The sequence below is a fragment of the Chrysemys picta genome, chromosome 7 (genome assembly GCF_011386835.1).
Source record: "Chrysemys picta bellii isolate R12L10 chromosome 7, ASM1138683v2, whole genome shotgun sequence".
Lineage (NCBI taxonomy): Eukaryota > Metazoa > Chordata > Testudines > Emydidae > Chrysemys > Chrysemys picta.
In genome coordinates this window covers 98,199,775-98,225,077 of record NC_088797.1, presented here as the reverse complement: position 1 = coordinate 98,225,077, position 25,303 = coordinate 98,199,775, and the positions used below count along the sequence as shown (strand labels likewise).

The 25,303-nt window shown below is 38.6% G+C and overlaps 1 protein-coding gene across 5 annotated transcripts in view; it reads left to right on the top strand.

The window, feature by feature from the left end:
• Positions 1-24,826, top strand: part of LOC101932987 (uncharacterized) — a 31,387-nt gene extending 6,561 nt beyond the window's left edge. For 2 of the 5 annotated variants that reach the window (XM_065552094.1, XM_065552095.1), the window contains 11 exons: positions 63-200; positions 11,395-11,470; positions 12,927-13,058; positions 13,989-14,112; positions 16,158-16,218; positions 16,323-16,369; positions 16,835-16,910; positions 18,134-18,235; positions 19,798-20,718; positions 21,757-21,867; positions 24,073-24,826. In XM_065552094.1, coding sequence (XP_065408166.1) covers positions 12,987-13,058; positions 13,989-14,112; positions 16,158-16,218; positions 16,323-16,369; positions 16,835-16,910; positions 18,134-18,235; positions 19,798-20,718; positions 21,757-21,867; positions 24,073-24,388 — 1,830 coding nt within the window. In that variant the 5' untranslated portion in view covers positions 63-200; positions 11,395-11,470; positions 12,927-12,986 and the 3' untranslated portion in view covers positions 24,389-24,826. Of the gene's footprint in view, positions 1-62; positions 201-992; positions 11,307-11,394; positions 11,471-12,926; positions 13,059-13,988; positions 14,113-16,157; positions 16,219-16,322; positions 16,370-16,834; positions 16,911-18,133; positions 18,236-19,797; positions 20,719-21,756; positions 21,868-24,072 lie in introns of those variants that run through there. The other 3 variants (XM_008163278.4, XM_065552096.1, XM_042856796.2) reach the window with 2 other exon arrangements.
• The last annotated feature ends 477 nt before the right edge of the window (positions 24,827-25,303 follow it).

The window sequence follows — 25,303 nt, the reverse complement described above, 5'->3', positions numbered from 1 at the left end:
TAACTAATTGCATATTTTATCTGCAACTTGTTCTAATATAATTTATCTTTCCTCTTGAGAAGATACAACTAAGGTTTTCCCAAGAACTGATACACAGTGGGATCTACTGCAGCAGCCAAAAAACTGAATTCATTCACTGGATAACAGTGATTCCCAACGTGTATTTTTTATGTTATCATTTAGATTGACTCTTCACATAGGTGAAAACAACTGCTACCTTTATTATTAAAATGATTTACTGTTTTGGTGTTACCAATGTTGCATTGAACAGACATAACTACAAATATTGCTAATATTTGCACCTCTGTTTGACCTCTATTTTATGACAATTCAGGTGGATGATAGTTAGTGGTTCTACTTTAAGGATATCTAGTCTCTTAATATAAAAATATCCAGTCTGTTAAAAATCAAAGCAGTAAGCCATTCTTGTCAAATATAACTTGTATTCATAAGAGTGGTCTGCAAGTCTTCTGTCCAAAACAACATTCGTAACATGGTTTGTTGAAGTAATTTCCTTGCTGTCAAACACCTGTCTCAGAGCCTAACTGAAAATGTTCAGGATCAGTAACATAATTTATTCATCGTCACCTTATTAACATAGGGTAAACTCATCTTTCTGTATCCATCTCTTTCTAGAATTGCTCCCTCAGGTACCCACATCAGATTAGACTCTTACATTTAGAGCTTGTCACTGATCTTCAATCACTCAGATGTGATTGCTCAAACAAGAGCTCTTCCCTAAGTTTCCTTTTCGCCATCCTGGTACAAGGGACCACTGCCATTGTATCAGAGGGGTAGCCGTGTTAGTCTGAATCTGTAAAAAGCAACAGAGGGTCCTGTGGCACCTTTGAGACTAACAGAAGTATTGGGAGCATAAGCTTTCGTGGGTAAGAACCTCACTTCTTCAGATGCAAGTCATCTGAAGAAGTGAGGTTCTTACCCACGAAAGCTTATGCTCCCAGTACTTCTGTTAGTCTCAAAGGTGCCACAGGACCCTCTGTTGCTTTTCACTGCCATTGGTTCACTATTAAATACATAGTCATTTGACCCCAAGTCAGCCTTGTTTCCTTATACTTGTTACCAGGATACACATAACTAAATGTGATGGGAGCTTTCTTACTTCGTTTTTAAGAGAGTTTCCATCTGTTGTGGCAGATCTCTGAAACTCTTTAAATATACAAACATTAATTTTAAAAGAATGAAAGGGGGATAGGTTTTCACATAAACCAGACAAGAATACTATTCATATACCTTTTCTAAAGTAGCTAGCTAGAGTACCATTATAACAATAATATAGTTAAGAAGTTATTTTTATTTGAAGCCCCTGTTTTCAGACCCAAATAACTTTTTTGGAAAAAATTAGTCTGAGCTTGACGTTTTTATGCTTTTTCTCATCTCAAAAGTGAGACGCTTCCCTTTTGTTTAGAAAAGCAGGTAAAATTCTGTGCTTTGAGGTGGTAGTGCATTTGGGGGAGGGGATGGGCACAAAACATTTCCACGCGTAGAAAAAGGTTTGACTTCTATTTAAATATTTGCATAACTCAAATGGCTTTATTTTTAAGACATCAAATCTTTATGTATATAGTCATATGGAATGTTTGCAAGTCTGAAAAATTAGAGAAATAAAGATAATGACTGAAAAAGTACTGTGTATGCTCAATATGTCACTTATTGATTTAGGTGTGCACAAGTGTATAATCTTAAATGCTTTCTTGTTAGAACAATAAACTTGTGGGCACTATAAAACCCAGGAAATTTGAATTTAGACAGTGGGGCCATGAGAGGCTTTCAAAGCTGTGTAGCCATTCTGATGCAAATTAAAAGGTGAGATTTGACTTGTACTCCTCACACACACATCTTATTAAGATGCTGACAGCAGATCAGTGTATATGCTCTTCCTTCCAGAGATTGGAAAATTACAAGTGCTATGAGACTGTATTTTAATTAATTGTACATGGACTATCTCCTATTCGATAGTCAGCTGCTCCTTTCACACTTGTTCCTGAATTTCCTTAACACTTTTGGTTCTTCCTCTTATCTCCTGCGTATTACTTCGGGACTTCTCCAGTATTCCTTTGACGCCCTGTGGTTCCATTCCTTGATTCTTTTATCATCTGCCTCCATAGCTTCTTTCTACATGTTCTCAATCAATCACATAGATTCAGCTGTCACTTCTATGCTGATCATTTCTAGATATACTTCTGTGCCCCTAACCTTTCATTATTTCTCCAGTCAAGCATTGCTGCATTTTTCTGATAACTCCTCTTGGATTGTCAGCTGTTTCCAGCTCAGTTTCTCCAAAAATTAGCTTTTTCACTCAAGCCTTTGTTTCCATTATTGTTGACAAAACCACCATTTTCCTGTCACCCTGTCTCTAGTCTTGATGTCATCTTTGACTTCTAACACTTTCTGCCCTACATCTAGGCTCACAGACTTCTGCTGAGGCAATTTTCCCTCCACCCTATTATTAAAATATTTATTCTCCACTATTGTAACTACCATTTTCTGTGTAACTCTCCCCATTTATCCAAAACTCTACTATTAAAAGCTTCCTCTTTGATAGCTCTAACCACATCTTCTTTTCCTCCTTCTCCATCCCCTGTTGCTTCACTGGATTCTTCTTGTATTCCAGAACAAGTTTAGATTTCTTTCCTTCATAGCTTTGCACCATCCTATGCTTTATTTCATCCTAACCCTCTGTTGGTCTCTACTGATCTTTTATCTTTTCCTTCTTCAGTGTGCCCCATACACTACTCGTAAAGGTAACCTGTAAAGGGAGAATTGTACCCTTTGTTTCTTCTGATAGATAGAGTATTTGAAAGTTTGTTGTCTTCCTTCTGCTTATTTTATACCTTTTTAGAAATTTCGGAATATTGAAACATTGGTTTTGGTGAGTTTTCTTGGGAGACCTGAGAACTAGAATGGAGAGTTTTTCACATGCTTAATTGAGAGAAGGGGGTGTAGAAAATTTGCCATGGTCCATCTAGCCCAGTGTCCTGTCTTCGAACAGTCGCCAATGCCAGATGCTTCAGAGGGAAAGAACAGAAAAGGGCAATTATCTAGTAATCCATCCTCTGCCGTCCAGTCCCAGCTTCTGGCAGTCAGAGATTTTAGCGATGCATCTGGTTACATCTCTGACCATCTTGGCTAATAGCCATTGATGGACCTATTCTCCGTGAACATATCTAATTCGTTTTTTATCCCATGGTATTCATGATATCCCATGGCGACGAGTTCCACAGGTTGACCATGCGTTGTGTAAAGATTTTTTTTACATTTGTTTTAAACCCGCTGCCTATTAATTTCATACAGTAGAACCTCTGAGTTATGGACACCTCGGAAATGGAGGTTGATCGTAACTCTGAACAAGACATTATGGATGCTCCTCAGGGCAGACTGCTCAGAGCGGGGGCTCACATCGCAAACTTCAGGTTCTTCACTTCCTACCTTTAAAGGGGCTACCCCGTGCAATGGGGTGGGGACAGGCAGCTGGTTCTAGCCCCCTGGCTGCAAGGGTGATGAGTGAGGCACACTGTGGAACTGTGGGCACGGGGTGCAGGCTGTGGCCTTTTAAAAATGAGCTGCTCCTCCAGAGCACAGTGTGCAAGCGGGAGCTTGAGCATGGGCTCCAGCAACAAACACTCCCAGGCAGGTTCCAGCAGGAGCTCAGTAAGTTTCTTTCCTAGGCTCAGACTGAGCATGCAAGCTTGTCCCTCTAGGAGGACAGGGGAGAGGACTTCGTCCATGGCTTACAGGAAAGCAGCGCAAACCCCATAGCTGCTCCTGCCAGCTGTGCCCTGTGTGGCGATTTGGGGGTGGGGACAGGCAGCCCAGATGTGCCTACCTTTAAGATGCAATACAGGCACAGTACAGTATTTCCTGGTTTGTTTGGTTTTTGTCTCCACTGCTGCCTGATTACTTCCATTTCAGATGGTGTCCAGTTGACCAGTAACTCTGGTGTTTGTATCTTTGAAGTTCTACTGTAGTTTCTGTGTTATGTGAAGGGGAAAATAATACTTCCCTATTCACTTTCTGCACACCAATCATGATTTTACTGACCTTTTTCATATCCCCCCTTAGTTTTCTCTTTTCTAAGCTGATCAGTCCCAGTATTTTTAACCTCCTTGAATTTCTATCTCAAAACTTTTTCCTGTTAGGACTACCCTTGCTCTACTTCCATGTACTCTTGATCCTATTCTCCCAAATGATGATAAAATAACACATCTAAGGAGAAAATCCTTGGCGCTAATGAGACCTACATAACATGCCTGTTTTGAATTATTGTCCTTCCTGTCCCCATCATCTGTTGTAATAACTCTTGTTATGTTACCTCTAACTTAGAAGATGAGCTCCTGAGGCCAGCTAATATGTTCTACTTCTTGTGAAGTGTCAGTCATACATTGTAAAATAACTTCACCCTCATTTTATCATTTAAGTGGTTTTCATTGAGAAATGCCCCTACTCACACTCCATTGCTTCATTCATGAGAGGGTGAATTAGGAAATAGTGGACAACCTGTTTTTAAAACAGGACACACTAAATCTGTTCCGATGTATTTATTTAAACCATTCTTCTGTGCAAAGCAGGAAAAATCCTGTGCTAGCAGTAGGTTTTTCCCTTCAAGGAGGAAGATTCATTTAAACTTTAACTCAGAAAATCATGGGCTTAAAGAATCTAAACAGTTGAGATACTGACCGAAAGCCTCAAAGAATCCAAGTAGCTGTCATGTCATAGAGCTACATCTTGTGGTGTGGAAGATACTCTGTCCCCAGGTGGCTTAAGAACTAGAAGCCTTACCTTCAATATATTACCTTTTTGGTACCACCCTGGGGTCAGATTCAGTGCTGTTAATTGACTTGTTCACCCCTCCAAATAAACCCTTCACATTTTTCAATTTTAAATCCCCAGAATTCTATGCAATTTACTTTACCAACATAGCTTTTACAGTTTTTTTTAATGGGAAAATCTGGATTCAGGGACACTGAGCTTTTCCACAGTACCTGTATTAAATTGGCACACCTTTTCTGTGCCTGCTTTGCAAAACTTTTCAATATTGTAACACATCTGCACAAGGCTAAAACATATTTTTGTAGATTAACCCCTTACTGTTTTGAAGGTGCCAGAAGTAGGTTCAGTAAAGAATGCTTTGAGTAAGAATTTAACTGCAAACTAAACAATTTTCCAAAATTCCGTTTGCCCAAAGCAAGTAATTTTTTACATTTTTTTAACTTGGAAGTAAAATATCAAACTTTTCATTTTCATCAGTCATATTGCAATAGAGCAGCTGAATAGATTTTTCTACCTTTGTTGTTGAATTTTGCGACAATTTTGCAAGCTGGGTGAGAAGAATGGAAACAATGGCTGTTTGGCAATGGTATTTTCTTTTCCTCCTACCCTTAAAAATGTGTGCCTCGTTACACAGAGATTTAAAAGTTAAAGCTTTTAAAATGCATTTTAATCCCTTATGAGAATATATTGAACTATAAGGATAAACAGTGTATTACCTTCTAAAAGCTTGGCCTGTAAGATAACTTTATTTTTAATCTAAACACATTTTTCACAAACACACTAAAAAGGTTACCACTCTGCATCTGTTCTGGTATGGAATCATGTTGCATGTCATGCACTACTTAAGCTCTTTGGAATGCTGTGGAAATAGTAAATGCAACTGGATTACGTTCACGGCATGGTTTAGGTGCTGTTATCTAGCAAAACTGGATTTCAGTGAATCTGTGCGCACACACACACACACATCTAATGTTGAAGGTGTAAGCCCTTATGTATATCTATATAAATAACTTCAAAAATACAAAATGTGGGTTTGGACCATTTCAGGTTAGAGCCCACTGCTTATGCTGCAACAACAGTTTTTAATGATGAAAATGCTTAAGGGATGGTTGTTAGGTTGATAGACCACAACTGACCTATTGTGCCAGTGAACTTATATAATAGTTATATATTACATATGTAACTTGTTTAATATAGTTTGGTTTTCCAAAATAATTGAAAGAAGGATTACTTGACAAATGTGGACTTGGAGGAAGCTGAAGCTGTTTTGAACCTTATAATAAACTGCTGTATATGAACTATATGTCAGTACTGGTGTCTCAGAGAAATTGCCTTGTCATTCTATTTATTAGTACTGTTTATATTACTGTAGTGTCTAGGAGCCTGAATCTGGGGTTTTCATAGTTTTTCTTTCCCATGTTCACCCAATTTTCAGTAGACAGAGGGATCTGGGGGTTTTATTGTTTGTTTTTAATTTTTCCACTCTAATGCCATCTCAGCATGAATACGTAGGGTAAAGTATGTCCCTCGTTGTCCCCTTTTTCACATAGGTGACCACAGAAGTGCTCATATTCAGCCCTTCTTGGTTATTACTTTGGGTGCTTTAGAAATGTGTGCAGAGGTAGCAATAAATAGGACACTATCATGTACAGGGGAGTCCAGCAGCAAGTTTTTGAACATCAGTGACCAAAATCTCATTAAACTACCTTTTTAAATTTACTTAATATATTTATGTGTAAATAACATTCTCCCTTGTAGTCAGATAGCAGTTCCTGTCTGATCCATTTAGTGATGCAACAGTCCAATATTTGCTCTTGATTAATTAAAAATACAGATTAAATCTACTGTTGTCAATAGGGTGACCAGATGTCCCGATTTTATAGGGACAGTCCCGATATTTGGGGTTTTTTCTTATGTAGGTTCCTGTTACCGCCCCCCCATCTCCTGTCCCAATTTTTCACACTTTCTATCTGGTCACCCTAGTTGTCCATAAACAGATCTCTGTAACTAACTGGTAAATTCAGTGCAGCAGAAAGCTGAGGTTAAAATTTTCAATAAGTGCATAGGTGAGCATGCAGTAGAATGCTTCTATGAAAATAATTGCTGTAGGTTAGGCAATTAGTCCAATTAAAAATAAATACTGTTGCGCATCTAACAACTTTTGTGTGTCCAATTCCACAAACAAACTCCAATTTTCAAACTATTTAAAAATATATTTTGGCCTTTCAGAACACTAATCAATATACTCTTTTAACGTACAAGTCCCCTCTTTTTTCAGCATCCTTATTTGCACTATATAAATAGCTTTAGCCAGCTCATTCCTGTTGTACAGATAAACAATGGCCTTTATAAACAAAATGAAAATTCGTAGCCGAAGAAATCCAATTTTTCTAATGCTGAGGTCAGTGTTGGTTACATTAAAATATGAAAAGAAATACAAATCACATTTTAACTCCCTACAAATGTTTTGTTGTTTACTAGTCTTTACCTCTGAAATGCTTACTGTACTCAAAGTTAAAAAAAAAAAAAAAGCACTACCCCTGTGACTGCCTACAAAGGATATTGTCTTTTGTTGTTTCCAAATTTATGATGACAACCAGATTTTTGTGACTTCTGTGAGCACATACTTGGCATAATTTGAATTTTGGTGTCTCAGTCTCTTTTTCTCCTCCTTTTCCAAAATAAATTATAGTAGCCAGATACTTATCAACTTTTTATTGCATCATATAAGGCACATTTATTAGAATCTAGGTGAATTTTTTTTTTTTTGCCATTTTATTATGGTAGCAATGACTATATTTAAGGTTGAAATGCAACTTTCTTTAAACCCCCTACTTAAGTTGCTTATAACTTACTCAAACCAATTAATTGGGGACTGGAAATTTTTCTGTACTTGATCTTTACCAAAAAGGGAGTGTTTTGGAAAGTTTCAGTAGAATTCATTGAGATATTTATTAGTTCTTTATGTGTAAAATATATACTTTCCCTATATGTTCTGAGCAGAGGTTTTGCACATACATAGAGCCTGGATCAATTTCCTTCAAGATTGCTTTGTTTTGTGGCTGTTAATGAGATATAAGGAGCACACTGAGTTTGAAGGAAATTGGTTCAGTAGTTTTGAAGTCGTGATAATTGAAAGCATTTTCACACACAAAAACTATGTTTTAAGTTTCTGTGCTCGATCTGTTATCTAGGACATTACGGTGTATGTGAACAGTAGAGTTTGGCCTTTTTTCTGCTCCATCTCTATTGGCTTTGAATATTGGAAGCACTGTGAAGCACTTTAGAGTAATTTCCTGGACTTTAAAAGTTTAAACCTTACAATCACTTTCCGAAGTTTCCAGTGTGGTTGTGACGCCCTGGAGATCGCATGAATTAAAGTAATGAATACAGTGTTGCAAGGCTGATCTCCTTCGTTCTGTTCTCAGCTCTGCCACTACAAAACTTTAGCGGACACCATCAACTTAAAAACTACAATAAAAAGTAACGACTTATTTTGGGCTTTGAGATAGTGCTGTCAAATGCACATTGTGGATAGTTTGTTTCTTCTTTTGTTTGTGTGGATATTCAGTACAGCAACAGGGGGAGAAAAACATTTTTTGAAATAGGAAAATAATATTAGACCAGTAAAAATTAGCAGGGAATACCCAGGGTCATGTTTTGTAACTGAAACTTAACTCATTTTGAAACTGATTGCATTTTAGAAACTGACCACATTTTTAAGTAGCACAATGGAGCCCCAACCTCCTTTAAGTGCTACTGCAATGTAAATGTTAAATAATAAGAATAAAGTGACAGTATATCTTTAATACTTTACTCTTAGTACTTTACACACATTTAAGTGAGCTTTGTAACACTTTTAGGAAGTAGGTAACTATTACTACACCCATTTTACAGATTGTAAAATTATTGCTCAGAAAGATTAAGGATTTGTCTAGATAAGGGAAGTTTACACCAGTATAATTAGCAAGTTTCCTTAATTGAGACAAGCCCTCCATTGATCAAGGTCACATGGAAAATTAATATTAGAACCAGGTTTGTCATCTGTGTCTAATTGCTAGGCCCATGTATATTGCATTAGATGAACCTTGCCTTCCAGCCCGGTCCTTGAACTTCCCTATGCCCTAAACATGAAAAATGTCTAATAAAAATGCTTTGCAGTTATATAGTGTATTTTCATCTGTAGCTCACAAAGCTCCTTGCAGAGAGCGTACCATGTTACAGATTGTGAGAGAAAAATAACTCACGTGCCTGATTTCACACAATAGATCCAGGCTTACAGGCAGTGGCCTAGCCAATCCCACTACAGTGCCATTCAGGCAGATCAGTCAGGTTTTTTTCCTAGTGTATAATATCACCTTTGGGCATGGGGAAGGGCTTATAAATCTTCCCTTGAGTATATGGGAGCCAGTAAACTTATATGCTGCTGCCCAAACAGTTAGCCACAGAGCCCCTCTATCTCCTGACCTCAAGCCTGGGGGGCACAGTGCAACAATCCTTAAAGAGGACAAGTTTTTTCTTTCCTCTGCTGGCCCAAATTCCATCCCACAGAATTTTGTGCCTATTTACCTTTCTGTAAAACAGACTACACTTATATCTGACTTTTCCTCTGTAGATTTTAAAACACTTGACAAAGCTAGATAAATGTGAGTGGCCCTATTCTACAGATCAGTAAGCATCAGATACAGAGATCTGTGGTTTAGTAGATTTGCTACCTTAGATAAATATATTCTGTTTCCTGCCCCAAACTTCCTGTGTAAGTTTTAACAAACATGTAACTATCATGAGCTTCCATATTAGAATCATTTAGAATTACTCCTTGATGGGTTCAGGGGATACAGTTAAATTTATAAATCACTGAGACCCAGGTGCATATGCAGTACACAGTTAGCATTTTGGCAACATGCTAACAATGCATGCACAATGGTTGATTTTCAAAGGCTTATAACTCACCCAAATTAAAATATTTTCACCAAAACACTATTAGACATCCCTTCCACCTACAGGAGCTTTCCCTCCCAAATTTCATCGTCCTAAATCAGCTCATCTCAGTACAAGTGTGGTTTTACAGCTATATACAAATTTTTAACCGTAACCATTCCATTTTGAAGATTTTTTTTTTAATGTGCAAAGGACTAATTTTTAACTTGTAACTTCAGAACCATTTCATTTAATTACTTGAAATTTATGGACAAAACCCCATTCAATACTAACAGTGATCACAAAAACTATCACTAGAAAATATTTTTCTTGTGCTTTGTTAGAAGATCGGTGAAGATTGGTCTTATAATGGAAACCTGCAGACTTAGTTATGGAGGGCCAGCAGTCTCTCCATATAATTTGTGTAGCTGTGCTCAATAATGGAAGAATCTTTGTGCTCTGAAAAATGCTAATTCTATATTCTGACTCACCTAAATAATACTCTACTTATGTTCTTCCAACATCGTAGGCACCTTTCCCTATTACGAAGGGTCATGGTGGATTCTTTGTCATTGGCAACTTTTACATCAAGATTGGATGTTTTTCTAAAAGATATAGTCTAGGAATTAAATTGGGGAAGTTATGTGTCCTGTGTTATACAGGAGATCAGACTAGATCAGGGGTTCTCAAACTTCATTGCACTGGGACCCTCCTTCTGACAATAAAGTTACTACATGAACGGGGGGGAAACAGGGGGTGTCGGAGCCCAAGCCCTGCCGCCCTGTTTGGGGGGGGTGGAGGGAAAGGGCCTCAGGCCACGCCCTGCCACCCCAGGTGGGCGGAGAGGGGGCTGCAGCTCAAGCCCCATTGCCCCAGGTGGGGGTGGAGCTCAGTCTTCAGCCTCAGCCCTGGATCCCAGTAAGTCTAATGCTGGCCCTGGTGACCCCATTAAAACTGGGTCATGACCCACTTTGGGGTCACGACCCACTTTGGGGTCACAACCCACAGTTTGAGAACTGCTGGACTAGATGATGACAGTGGTCCCCTCTGGCTGTGGAATCTATGAATTCCCCCCATCCACCCCCAATAGTAATTTATTAACGTTATTTCAAATGTGTAATATTGAAACAAAACAAAAGAAATGTTTCAGTAGTCATGCTAGACAATAGTATTTATTTTGGATTTATTTAAATCGAAATATCTCCTTCTGGTGAAATAAGGCAGATTTTCAAAGAGTTCAGTTTCTGTTTCGGCACCTTAATAAAGTAGCCAGCTAAGCACTTAGAAAACGTGACCACTTCACTTAGATGCCCAACTAGGACTAGGTTCTGAATTTTTTTTTTTTTGGAAATCTAGCCCTTGACATGTCAAGCAAGTAGCTGTATGATCCACCAGGGAGACCAGGATGCTATTTACATCTTTCTGTTTGGAGTGATATGGGAGCAGCAGAGTCTGATCTTTATAAGACATTAAATGTAGCTTGAAATTTATCTCGAGACCAAAAAGAGCAGTATTTTTTTGTGCATTTGTTGAGGAAAGCTTACTCCGAAGAAGAAGAAACTTTATTACAGAAGTAGCTGTTTTATATGAAACTTCAGGTATCTTGTATCAAATTAGTATAGTTTGAAAAGTATTTTATCCTTTAAGTATTCAGAAAAATATACAAATATTTTTTTTTTATAAAAGATGGCGGACTTTGACACCAGTTGGACAGCCTATACCAGGAACGAGATTCATTGCTTTCAAAGTGCCTTTAAAAGGGGTATGTATAAAATGCTGTTACAGTCAGTCTGTACTAATTGCTGTGTGAAGACTTATGGAAAATAGCATTCACATTCATGCAAACTGCAGAACAGATTCAATGTGAAAAATTACAGAAATTATTTTTCTATTAAAATTAGTATTTAGCACATTCAGTCCTTTTCCAATGAGCTTTCCATAAACTAAAGATGTTCGCTTTTCTAGGTACTTGGTGTTACTGAGTATGTTTACTTATCTCTTATACAGGGCCGGCTCCAGGTTTTTTGCTGCCCCAAGCGATGCGGGCGGGGGGGGAGCCGCGATCGGCTGTAGCTCCACCGCGCCGCTTTCTTCTTCGGCGGCACTTCGGCGGCAGGTCCTTCCCTCCGAGAGGGACCGAGGGACCTGCCGCCGAAGAGCCTGACGTGCCGCCCCTTCCCCTTGGCCGCCCCAAGCACCTGCTTGCTCAGCTGGTGCCTGAAGCCGGCCCTGCTCTTATACATCATGACTTTCTCACCAGCTAATCTGCATACATGATGATCACCCATTAAAGGGTAGTGGTCACTGGACCACTTTTGAAATGGTGGCTATAAATGTATGTCTCCGTATCCTGTTCCTGTAAATTGCACAGAAATGGACAAAAGAAGTATATTTTAAAGAAATGTTTTGCTCAAATGCTCTTTAATGGTATGTAGGCACCATCTTATATGGAAGTCCATCTTAATCTGTTTCACATGGTTGGCCAGATTCTCTGTTTTGCTGAGTTTATGTTGGTCAAAGCAGAGACTGGAAGCCATCATGGAGCTGTTTAGGCTCCCTGATACTTTGCCTGGCCCTGATGCTCATTAGAGAATTTTTTGCTGCTGTCTACATTCTTCTTACAGTCACTTCAATCCTGATAAGACTTTGTTTCAAATATACAGGGAAAAAATTATCTTAATGCTAAATTATAAATGTATGTAGCATCCAGTAGCATGAGTGACAGAGAAGAAAACAAACAGGCAGGGAAAAATAAGTATCCCCATCATTTGTGGGAAGAGAGGTGAGTCAGTAAGCTGTTCTATCAGAGCTCCCTAGTTTTTATGTAGAATAGACTGGTTGTTTGGGATTTTTTGCAGTGGGTAAGATTTTTATATTTTGTTTTGCTTATTGACATCAATGTTAGATTTGTCTGTGTTCAAGGAATTACTTTAAATTGTTATATTCATTCTTCATTGTGCAGGACTTTTTTCTTGATATGAAATTAGTGCTTATTGCGCTGGAGCTTCTGCCACAGTCTCATCTCTTGTCATAATATCATACAATAAAATCATGAACTTATTTTGGGTCATCAGTTCCATCTCAATGTAGTTTTTGAATCCACACAATACATTGAATGCCTATGTTTCCTCTTGTTCCTGATTCATTTTATGAGGCGGATGTTTCTATTTTTATTGGAATTTGTAAAACGCAATCTTCATTTTCCTTTTTCATCACAGGCAATTAACCAGAGACTTACTCCAACCCAGAAATTTACACCCAAAGACCTGATTGCTGCAATGAAAGCCCTAAATGTGGAACTTGGATTAATTATTGATTTAACATACACCACACGGTATTATGAAGTTAAGGTAATAGTAAATAAGTAATAGCAGAATTAAATGCACAATTACTGCTACCTTTTATCTTGTGTTACTTAATCCCAGTCTAGAAATTGTCATGTTGGAACAGACAAGTGAACCATCTAATCTGGTATCCTGTTTCCAGCAGAAATTTATGCAGAATTGTATCATGAAGGAAATATCATCTTAACCTCAGCTAGCATTCACTTATGGCTTGATTCAGGAACTTTACTAGCATTTGATCATTATATTTATATATAGTACTGTAGTTCCCAGATTCTCTGATCAAGACTACTATGCTAGGCATTGCACAAACACACAGGCAGACATGGCCCCTGCCCTGAAGACAGATGCTATATCTAAATCTTTTTTAAAATATAATATTTCTTTCACTATTATGCTGTATGAATAGATTCCACAGGTTAACTCTACACCGATTAAAAAAAAAATTCATTACATTGTAATTGGGAGTATCCATTTAATGTGCTCTGTGCAAGAGTAAATAGAAGCATGTGTTACTAAATGTAGACCCTTGAATATACACTATAATGGGATAAAATAAGTAAGGGAGAGGAGGTGAAGCTTGATACTCTTCATGAAGAGGATTTGAATGGCAGTACAAGCTTCCCTCATCAGTCCAACCAGTGTGCATCTACTGTGACCAGGAGGTATTAAAAGGGGTAATTCCGTCTCCATTGCAAACCTAGATTTCTTTGCTTGAGATTGACTCTTCCCAACAAAAGGGCTATTTGCTATGGCAGTTTTTGTGAGTACAGCTTTTCTAATATAACTACAAAATGATCATTTTCAATCACTACTAATACAGATTTGAACCAGTGACTTACATCTGGGGTTTTTTATATATTGTTTGTAAGTTTTATGGTGGTACAAGATTTTAGTGACTAATGATCGTTGCTATTTTTTTCTCCTTGTTGCTAGGATTTACCTAAAAGTGTGCAGTATAAGAAACTGTATACTGTTGGACTTGAAGTCCCCGATAATGCTACTATTCTACAATTCAAAAAATGGGTCAGAAAGTTCCTTTGGGAAAATGCAGGAAATGGTAATTAACAGCATCTTTAATGCTATAAAAGACCAAAATGTTACTTAAATCTTAAATGTATGATTTATTAATCACAATAGATGTTCACTTCTACAATTCAGGTTTCTCAAACTTTTTCATCGTGTGATCCAGTTTTGTAACTTCATAATCTCGTGGACCATCTCCTATCCCTTTTGCCACTCCAAAATGCTCATGTCAGCTACAGCATTTATTACATGGACTGCCTTCCTAATAGTGTCATATTTTTAGCTGTATTTAATGTGATGTGCCAGCTGAGAACAAGGAGAGCTAGCCCATGTGACCAGCAGGCACTTCATGGATCACTGCTGGTTCACAGACCACAGCTTGGGAGCCACTGGCATAGTTCTGTGTATAATAAGTAATACTTTTCATAACGCTTTCTGTGTTTTTGTAATTGGACACAATCAGGGATTTTCTGATCATACTTTTTCTTCTTTCATTGTGATCCGTGAGCTAGCCTTACCCTGTTGAAGGCATGTAATGTGATAGCCTCCTGTCTGATCTCCACCCTCTACTTCATAGCAGAACCACTTAGTAGTGTGACCTTCAGTTCTCTGAATTAGGAGTCAAGGAGATAGTTCAAGAGCATGAAGATGTCATTTAGTTAATCGGTTATAAAGTTCAGTAGCTACGGGGCATCATGTCAAGATATTTTGATGGCAGCTGGATACTCCTTTGCTCTCATGAAGATACTAATTCTTTAAGAGCATGATACAGTTATAGAGGTGGTTGGGAGTTTACATAGTGTTTGTGCAGAGCTGTTACACAGTTCTCCCCAGGCTGGTGTGACAGCTCTATGCATGGAAGAACTCGTTGCACACATCCTGCTACAACCTACATGTGTATCTCTTTTTATCTTTCCCTTAGTATTGAAGGCTCTTGCACAACTCAGTTCAGCATCTTCTGGAACAAATCTTTACTGGCAGCTGAGAATCATTCAGCTGTGTGCCTGATTCAGGAGACTGCTCTGTTGACCAAGTTCTGGTTTCTTACTGTGATAGCTCTGTAATGGTTTGTGTCAGAAAATTTCCATTGCCAAAGTTGTACTGCTCTACCTCAGATAAGATGTATGGTTCTGTTGTGGATAGCCAGTTTGCAGGTGGACGTAAATCTCAGAAACCAGGGCCCAAATTTGAAGTGTTGGAAAAGAAGAACGGTATTATGAGATGGTTCTTTCTTATCCCAGTAGTTAATGTTCTGGCTCCTTGGTTGCTGTTTTTGGCTTATGAGCTGAAGTGTAGGGAGTTTCCTTCCTGCATAATCTAATGATTTGGATGTGACAAAGGCATTCCTTCAGGGACCCTTTGGGTCGGAATGTTTTGTTCTGAATGTTGGTCAGAACCCCAACTTCCTAGTTTGCAACTGGATGAAGAGACACAGCTGTCTCCAAAGTCTGTAAGTGCCACTCCTGAGTTGACTGGAGATGGCAATACAAAGCAAGAAGCTAAATGCACTGCCTCCACAATGCCTCAGGCATCTGCCATCCCAGGAGTAATGGACCAAATTTAGACGCCTGTGCTTGGATCCCTCTAGTAGTGCATTTCATTACCAGTAGGCTGCCAGGCTGACTTCAGTGTTTTTGCTTTTGGAAGGGTTCAGGAGAATCTGTAAGTGAACTTGTGAAAGTAAGTTTGGTTTAAATTTGCCCTCAAAGTCAGTCATGTTTTGTTCCAATTACTTGATTTAGTTTCCTTATCACAGTGTGGTTGATGGTTATCTAGTCAGGCAGCTTTTCTTATCACCAGTTTCCCCCTTCTTTTTTCTGTGCCCTGCCTGGACTAGTTTAGGTTCCAAGAGGTTGGGAAGTGGGAAGCATTGAGTTAACTGCTGCTACAAATCCAGCAGGAAGAACATAAATTCTGGACGTATATCCTGGTGTGTACAGGCTTAATAATAATAATTTTGCAAACAGCAAACATGCTCACTGAAACTGCTTTAGTGTAAACAATAAATGGCTTCTTTCTGTTTTGCACTAATTATTTTATGGTATTTTTGTTTTTTCACATTTTTTTCCTTTGTAATAGATAAACTCATTGGCGTTCATTGTACCAATGGAATTAATAGAACTGGCTACCTTATATGTAGGCAAGTATTACATGAAAATTCAGATAATTTTTTTCATTAGAATAGTATGTTTATATCAGTCATAATCTATACCTTTATAATAATTCAGCCATGTTTTTTGTCAGATACCTTATTGATGTTGAAGGTTGGGATCCAGAGACAGCAATTCAAGGTATTTCTTAGAACTTGAACAAAACATGGGACACTGTGTCTACAGTGGTTCTGTGACAGCTACCTCATACTTAACTCCTGCACAGGTTCCCACAGATAAATCCTTCCTGCTGCTGCTTCCATGCCTAGCAGTATTTGGGCACCATCAGATCTGAACCACATCAAGAGGACAGTTCCCGCCCTCCAACCCCATTATTGGTTTTGAAGATTTCTATGTATTGGTGCAGTCATAAGTAGCAACTGCAATAGTTACAGTTGGAAAACAGTTTGCTGCAAAAATGTTTGTGCAGTCTGCTGCAATTTAAAATTGAGTCACAGGAATCAATAGTGAACTTATTTCAAGGGTTTACATGCCACGGTTTTATTATGCCACGGTTTACATGGCGCCCCGATTGACCACATTATATGCAGCTGTGTTCCAAGCATGTTAAACTGCACACACTAATCTTTTTACAATTTTCTTCAGCTTTTGGTGATGCTAGAGGTCATCGTATGGATGGTCTTGTATATCTAACAGATCTCAGAACTCAACCAATGAGAAGGTAGGCAAAGGCTTTTAATTACATAATTGAAGTTGTCAAGTGCAGTTCCTTGCATTTTCAATGCGTGGGTCAGATTTAAAATGTCTCTTGTCCTGTTAAGCACGTATTGACCTCTCTTATTACACTTTACACAAAGAGTGCTTATCTTTGAAGACTTCTGTTATGAATGGTATGAAGTGTAATTTTCCCCTTAGGTTTATAATATAAAGTCTTATAAATGTACATCATGCAAAGGGTTTTCTTTTAAAGTTGATTTTTTAAATTAAATTCTTCTGTTGTTGTGTCCTACTTCCTTAGGTGCGTTCAGCAGCGTTATGAATTGTAGGGAGCAGCTGGCAAAAAATTATTAGTGAGGGCCCCTTAACTCTGGAATTCACTCTCTCCTCTTAGCCTGCCAGAGTCTGGATCTATTAACCTTTCTGGATATGCTGCATAGGAGATTGCCATTCCAGATCAGACCTGTGGTCTGTCTAGCCTGTTGTCTTGTTTCTATCAGTGGCCACTACCAGATATTTCAGAGGGAGATGCAACAGACCCTGTAGCAGACTGGGCCCAGAAGGGAAGATTCTTCCTAGCCCCTGTCTGTCAGTAGCAGACTTATGTCTTGAAGCATGAGGGTTTATATTCCTTATTTTTTAAAAAAAATCCAATCTCATGTAACTGTAGATGTCATTCTAATCCATCTATTCTACAAAACTCTTTTGCCTTTATGATATCATTGTAGCAGTGAAGTTGTAAGCTCTGTTGTTTTTTTAATTAAAATTTTTTGGCCTTTCAGTTTCACTAAATGTCCCTTGTTCCTGTATTATGAGGATGTAAATAGGGAAACTTTTCTGTACTAATCACTATCATGTATACTTTCATATGGGAAGGGGTGAAGTAGTTGCGGGACAATTTTGCAAATAACCATGGGGCTTCACCCCAACTGTCAACGAGTCATATGTCAGTGAAGTATTTTCTTTGCCTTTTTTTATCAGCCTCTTCAGAAAAAAATAAACTGAAATTCTCCCAAATGTACACATAGTCCTATCTTGAGCGCAGGGGACTGGACTTGAGGTCCTGTCTTGAGGTCCCTTCCAGTCCTACACTTCTATGATTCCCTAGCTTTCCAGCACTCCCATAATGCCAATTTATTTCCACAACTGGAAAAAAATTTACATACTTTCTTTCAACAGTATTTTTAATAAAGGAAATTTTATATTAAATGCTTTTATTTTCCCTAGTAATCTTGGAATGGATGTATGGGATCCTGATGAAGATATTATACCCCCACCAAATGTGATGGAAGGACCTGTAGATAGGTTCCCAAATGAAGATTTTCCTGGGTAATTGGCAAAAATATGACATTTTTTAAAAATGTAATGTGAAAGATAACTGTTGGAATAGTTACATTGGTATTCTGTTCTATTTTCAGTACTAATAATTCAGTATACCTATTTTAAATTAAATTAAATTAAGGTTGTGATAAAAAGATGAAGCAAGGGAATATTAGGACAGGATGTCTTCCGTTACAAGTACTTTGGATTCACTGGGGCAATTTTTATGCGGTAAAAGTTTTTATCCTTTGGTTTTGGAAAAGACGTGTATTGTATCTCCCGTTCCTTGATAACATTCTAGTACAGTAGTTTGTTATGTTAGTTTTCTGTGGGGTTATTTTGGGTTTGCTTGTCTCTTAAAAAGGTGATATGGAATTATAGTGGTTTTCAAAGTCTTGACCAGTAGTTCTCAAACTTTTGTATTGGTGACCCCTTTCACACAGCAAGCCTCTGAGTGCGACCCCTCCCTTATAGATTAAAAACACTTTTTTACATTTAACACTATTATAAATGCTGGAGGCGAAACAGGGTTTGGGGGGGTGGAGGCTGGCAGCTTGTGACCTCCCATGTAATAACCTCACGGTCATGACCCCTAGTTTGAGAACCCCTGGTCTTGACAATATAATATGTTTTATAATATTATTAGAAAGACAAGGTGGTTGAGGTGAAGTAATATCTTTTATTGGATCAACTTCTGTTGGTGAAAGAGACACAGTCAGGAGCGTAGCTAGGGGGGTTCAGGGGAATCAGCCGCTTCCCCTCAGCACATTTTTCAAAAGCGGCACCTGCCGGGCCGGCGCTGGGCTCCTGCAGGCAAGGGAGGGGGGCGGGCAGCACGGCCAGACTCCGGAGGAGCCATTGGGGGGGCAGTGGGCGCGGCTGGAGAAGTGAAGGGGCCGGCTCCTCAGCCATCGTGCCCCATGCTCAGCACGGCCCCAACATCAGGACTTGGCGGCCGAGCGCTCTGCAGCTGGCGGGCAGGCGCCGCTTTTGAAAAAAATGCTGGGCTGCCCGGGCTGAGGGAAGCAGGAAGCTGCAAGGGAGAGGGGATCTCGCCAGCTGCTGCCCGCCCCACTGCTCCGCTCCCCCCAGCCCCCGGGAGAAGCGAGCAGCGCCCGCCCGCCAACCCATGCCCACCCCCCCCCCGACCGAGCCCCTCCAAGGGGGGGCGCAGCGCGGTGCAGCTGGAGGAGCCAGCCAAGGGGGGGGGGGCACGGAGTGGCCGGAGGAGCAAACCAAGGTGGGGGGCACGGACCGGCCGGAGGAGGAGCCAAGGAGTGGCGTGGCCAGAGGAGGAGCCGGGGGAGAGGGCCGCCTTTTTTATGTTTGCTCCCCCTGCACTTAGAACCTGGCTACGCCACTGAACACGGTTATAGAATACATATAATATATACTATAGTTAGACAGTTTAGACTGTTAATATATTAGTACCTTTATATATTTGATTGATAATGTCCTTCATTCTCAATCCTGAGTAGTTAAAAAAATGCTACTTTGTTTGGATGGCTAACTTGAAATATTCATAACATAAAAGCCAATAAGCTGTTTAAAAATATTAATTTTCTTCACAGGCCAGGGAAAAGATTAAGAATTTATGATGATGACCACTCTCACAATGATTTACAAGGACAGATACAGTTGAGAGATTTTGATTTCATTAACAAGGGACCTGGACAAAGACGAAGACCATTTCATGACCACCAATCTCAGGATGATTTACAAGCGCCAATGCAAATGAGAGATTGGGACTACAACAGGGGACCTGGACAAAGGCGAAGACCTTTTCCTGACCACCAGTTTTATGATGACTATCAAGAAGACATGCAGCTGAAAGATCTAGATTTCAGTAACAAAGGGCCTGGACAAAGACTGAGACCTTTTCATGGCCACCAGTTTAATGATGACTTACAGGGAGACATGCAGTCAAGAGACTTTGAGTATGTTAATAGAGGCCGTGGACAAAGGCAGAGACCCTTTCCTGATCACCCATCTCACAGTGACTTACAGGATGACATGCAGCTTGAAGATTTTGACTTTGTTAACAGAGGCCGTGGGCAGAGGCGAAGGCTTTTCCATGACCACCAGTCTCATGATGAATTTCAGGCACAGATGCAATTAAAGGATTTAGATTTCATTAACAAGGGGCCCGGGCAAAGGCTGAGACCTTTTCACGACTACCAAACACATGATGACTTACAACCCCAGATGCAGTTGGGAGATTTTGAATTTGTTAATAGGGGCCGTGGGCATAGGCTGAGACCTTTTCATGACCATCAGCCTCACAATGATTTACAAACAGAGATGCAATTGAAAGATTTTGATAATAGGGGTCCTGGACAAAGGCGCAGACCTTTTCATGACAATCAAGCTTATGATGACTTACAGGAACAGACACAGTTGAAAGATTTTGATTTTGTTAATAAGGGGCATGGACAAAGACTGCAACCTTTTCATGACCATGACGACTTGCCACGTGAATGGTGTTCAGACAGGTGAAGTATTGTTTTGCTGTTACAGCAGATTTAGGGAGTAGCAAGTGTTGTTCCTCAGCATATTATTATATGACATTTTTAGGATAATGAGCAATTAGTTAGATTTTTTCCCTCCTTTTACTCATGTAAGGGTTTGCAGAATCAGGCCCTAAGGTTGGGAAACTGTCATCTCCAGAGTATTTCTGTACTTTCTTAAATTAGAGAGCTGAATTAAAGCACATTTCCAGTAACTGCTCAGAATCAACTTGAGACAAAATGCTTCATCTCACTTCATTTTATAGTGAAGAGGTTTGCATCTGAAAATCAGTCCTCAGGATTGAAGGTAATATGATATTATGTTAATCCCTTTAACCAAATTGAGGTAATCAGCAAAGCAGTGAGGAAGTGTTGGATTTCAGTTGCTTATTTCATAAGTAATGTCTGCTAGCGAACCTCTCATTTAAGAACTGTAAATCCTTGATGACTCTCTAAAACAAATACCTTGTTAACAGGGCCGCGAGAGCGGGTTCGGGCCCCGGTGAAAAAAATTTTTCGGGCCCCCCAGCAAGGGTGGACCAGCTAAACAGGACCGACGGGCGGGGGGAAGCCGGGCCCGGATTTTTTTCAGGCCCCTTAGCAAGGGTGGACCGGCTAAACAGGGCCGACGAGAAGGGGGAGGAAGCTGGGTCCTGGGCCCCCTTCCAGACCGCTGGGTTCAAAAGTAAAACCTTTGACATAAAATTTGCAGTAATATTCTTTACACTGTTAAATTATAGCACTCCCAAATACTTAAATAAATTTTAAAGACTTATTTCTATCCTTCACTTTTGATGTACACGATTTAAACAATTAGGGATATTAGATCATTCTTCTGAGACTTTATAATTTTGATATTACTAAAATAATAATTATACTCTCACTTATATAACTAAAACATTCCTTCCATGCTAACTAGTTTTGGTTACTTTTTAAAAAAAATCTAAAAGAACTTTCACTAGAATTAGTGAATTATTTTACATGTTAAGAAAGACTAGTGTGTAATTCTTTTGTTTCTTTCAGAAATCGGTCATTTTCCTCCCATGAAAATTTACCAGAACCTCACTTTTCTTCTTCTCCTTCACGTCACAGAGATTACGGATCTGATAATGATGATTTCAGTAGAAGTTACAGGTAAATATCCAGCGTTCATATATCAATCTACGTACCCCTCTACACATTACCATCCCTCTGCCACTATGACCATAGAAACTTAAATTGGATGTGCAGTTGTCAAACGAGATATTTGTTCTTGCTATACTGCAATATAAGCAATTTATAATGGAAATGTATTATGAAATTCATGCATATGTATAATTATATCTGATAATGGATGAGACATTATAATATATGGTACTTGTTAGGAGAATTTTAGATACCAGAGACAATAAAGTTGCACATGGATCTGAAAATCAGGATTTTGAAGTACGTACTCTGACTATCACTGGAAAATTTATTACAGGCATCAAATTAATTGGCAAAAAACAAAATCCTGAGTTTAATGTGCAGCAAATTATGTTTGTTTCATAACACTGATGCTCATTAATGCAATCATATTTTTAACTAGAAATTATTTAACAGTCCCTACATGGTGAACTCATTCTTAAAGCAAAATAAAAACTTGGGATATATTCTTCTTTGAAGTTCTTCCCATCCTGCAGTCATGTAGCGCACAGCTCAAATAATCGGCACTGAGAGTCCAATCCAAACACCAGAAAAATCAGTAGGAGTCTTTCCATTGACTTTCTGGGAGTTGGATGAAAGTTATTTAGAATCTGATAGAAGACCCTTTTTAATTTGTGTACGTGATTTGAATGTGTAATATTGACACCAAAGTCCCAAACCTGCAAACTAGCTAGTTAGAATCAGAGAACACCTGCATTCCAAGGACCACAGTTAGGACATGACTGACCTAAATAATCCAATCTTGTGAATCTAGTTTCATATTCCCTCATAATTTGCTGAGTTCTAATCCTCTAACTAACGTTAACACCAGTTGATGGAATTACTCACTTGCATAAGTATTTTACAAGATTAGAACCAGAATTCTCAAAATCTGCAGGTGATATTGAACCTGAAAATGAGCAAATTATGAGGGACAGTGAAACCAGATACAAAAATACTTGGATTGGTTAGATCAGTGGTTCCTAAATGTGGTTGTTGGGGTGCTGGTCATCCTCTTTCTTTCTAGTTGCTACATTGCATTAAATGCTGCAAAAGTTACACTGAATTCATTTTGGCTATTACTTTTCTGTGTGAACAATTGGGATGATGTAATCATAAATAGGACGGAGGGGGCTGTGTTCTATGTGAATATGTGGGAGGTGTTTCACAAGGCAGTTTCTCTGTTTAAAAATGTAGTCCATGCTATGACACAGTTTGAGAACCTCTGATGTAGGTAATTGGATCAGCAGGTGGCAAATGCAGTACAAAGAAGGTAAATATGAAATACTATAACTTACGCTGGGAGCAAAGAGCCAAGATATGGTATATATGCTAAATTCATTGATTTTAAACCCAAAAGGGAGCATTGTGATCATCTAGTCTGATGCCCTTCAGGCAATAGAACTCCCCCAAAATAATTCCTAGACCATATCTTTTAGAAAAACATCCAATCTTGATTTAAAAGTTGTCAGTGATAGAAAATCCATCACACCCGTTGGTAAATTGTTCCAATGGTTAATCATTCTCACCATTGCAAATTTTTTGTGACCAGAGAGATGGAATACAAAACAATTGTGGGTATATATGGTAAGGGTGTGTGTGTGTGTGTGTGTACACCCTTTACCATATGGCATATATGGTACTTATTAGATCCTAAGTCACCATATCATAGGAACAATATTATTGCAATAGAGAACATGCAGTAGAGTGCTACTATTATGTTTTCCAAAGGAAAGATAACGTTGATGTTGATTTTTTTTTCACATTATTTAGGGTCTTAAAACTAGAAACATGATCCAAAAGTGAAGAAATTATTAATAAATAGGGAACTCCTGTTAGAACTACCTTACAGAAAGGGTAGTCAACTTAATTCAAAAGAAGGCAAATATTACAAATACAAATAAGTTAGCAATACCTAGGTAAATTTGTCTCTAAGAACGAAGAAGGGTATTGAGGAGAGTAATGAAGTTGCAATGTAATATTAAGATGAAGCATAAAAAGGAAAGAATTTGGAGCTGGATGACCTTTTCCATTTCCAGTATACTAAAGGGTAAATTACTTACCTATAATTTCTTTTTGAAGGTACACCATTTTAGAGTTTAATGCGAGCCAATTATCATTAATGAAATATTGTATATCTAAGAATTGTATAGTTAATATTTGGTTTTATTATAGTAATCGGCCTAGCTGTCCTGAAGATAATAGGAGAACACGTCCTTCAGATGAATTTAACAGAGGGGGAAAAAACAGATTTGCACCATATTCTTCACGCACAATGCATCTGTCCTCATCCATACACCAGGAAGATGATTCAACTGATTATGAAAGGAAACCTTTTCAAGGTGAATTTACAAGAGATATGGAGCAAGGCAAAAGATTACCCATTGTAACAGTTGATTACAATTATGGTTTGCCACTAGATTACAGACCTGAAGAGGAAGAGAGAACACATTATGATTTACCTCCAAGAGAACGCTACAATTGGAACTGAATAAAAAGAAAGCATTTGCTCTGATTAAACCTGTATTTACCCATTTTACTTTGTATGTGGACCAATTTTTTTTACGAATTAGAAAATTCAAGTTTCAATGTTAAGAGAACTTGTCTCTACTGTAAGACTAGTTTCTACTGATGTGTGGTTCTTTACATTTATGAAATAGTGTGTGTTAAGTATATTTGGAGACAAATCCTCAACACAGGTGAAATTAAAATAGTCCTTGTTTCTAGTGAAATTGGAACCCTATATCCTAAAGCAAACAGCTGACTGATAGTGGTTGTGTTTTTGTTTAACTTTCTTTAAATGCAAATAATTTCAGGATGCAAAACTTGTAATAAAAACTAAAAAACTGCAACATAAACTAGACTAGCATTTGAAATTATAGAAAACCTACTATGAAAATTAATAAAGCAGAAAATAATGTCAACTTGATTGAATTGTTTGGTGGTACCTTGGATTTCTTATTGCTAACTGCTAACAAAAAACGGAGTCTCAATGTCAGAATGAAAACTTTTGTAAATTATTTTAATTATAATTTTAGAAACCTATTTTTTTAGTAGTGGCATGTATCTCCTATTAATTTTAGTAGGCATTTCTCATGCATAGACATACATAAATCATGCCCAGATCATTGTATCTGATGGGTTCATTTGGCCACAGTGAAAGCAGTTTGGGCTTTTTCCTCCCCTCTTTCTTCCACTGTTGAATTCAGTCTACTCTGCTGGACTGCTGCAGCTCTGCATTCTAGCTCCAGTGTTCTGTACGTCCATCCAAGAGAGCAGGCCTAGGATCACTCTTCTGCACACCACAAAGCTTTCCGTGCGAGAATTTTCGCTCACGAATTGCTGAGAACTTCAAATTAATTGGATTTTCAGTAATAAGAACTTGTTGAACTTGCTCTTAGGTAGC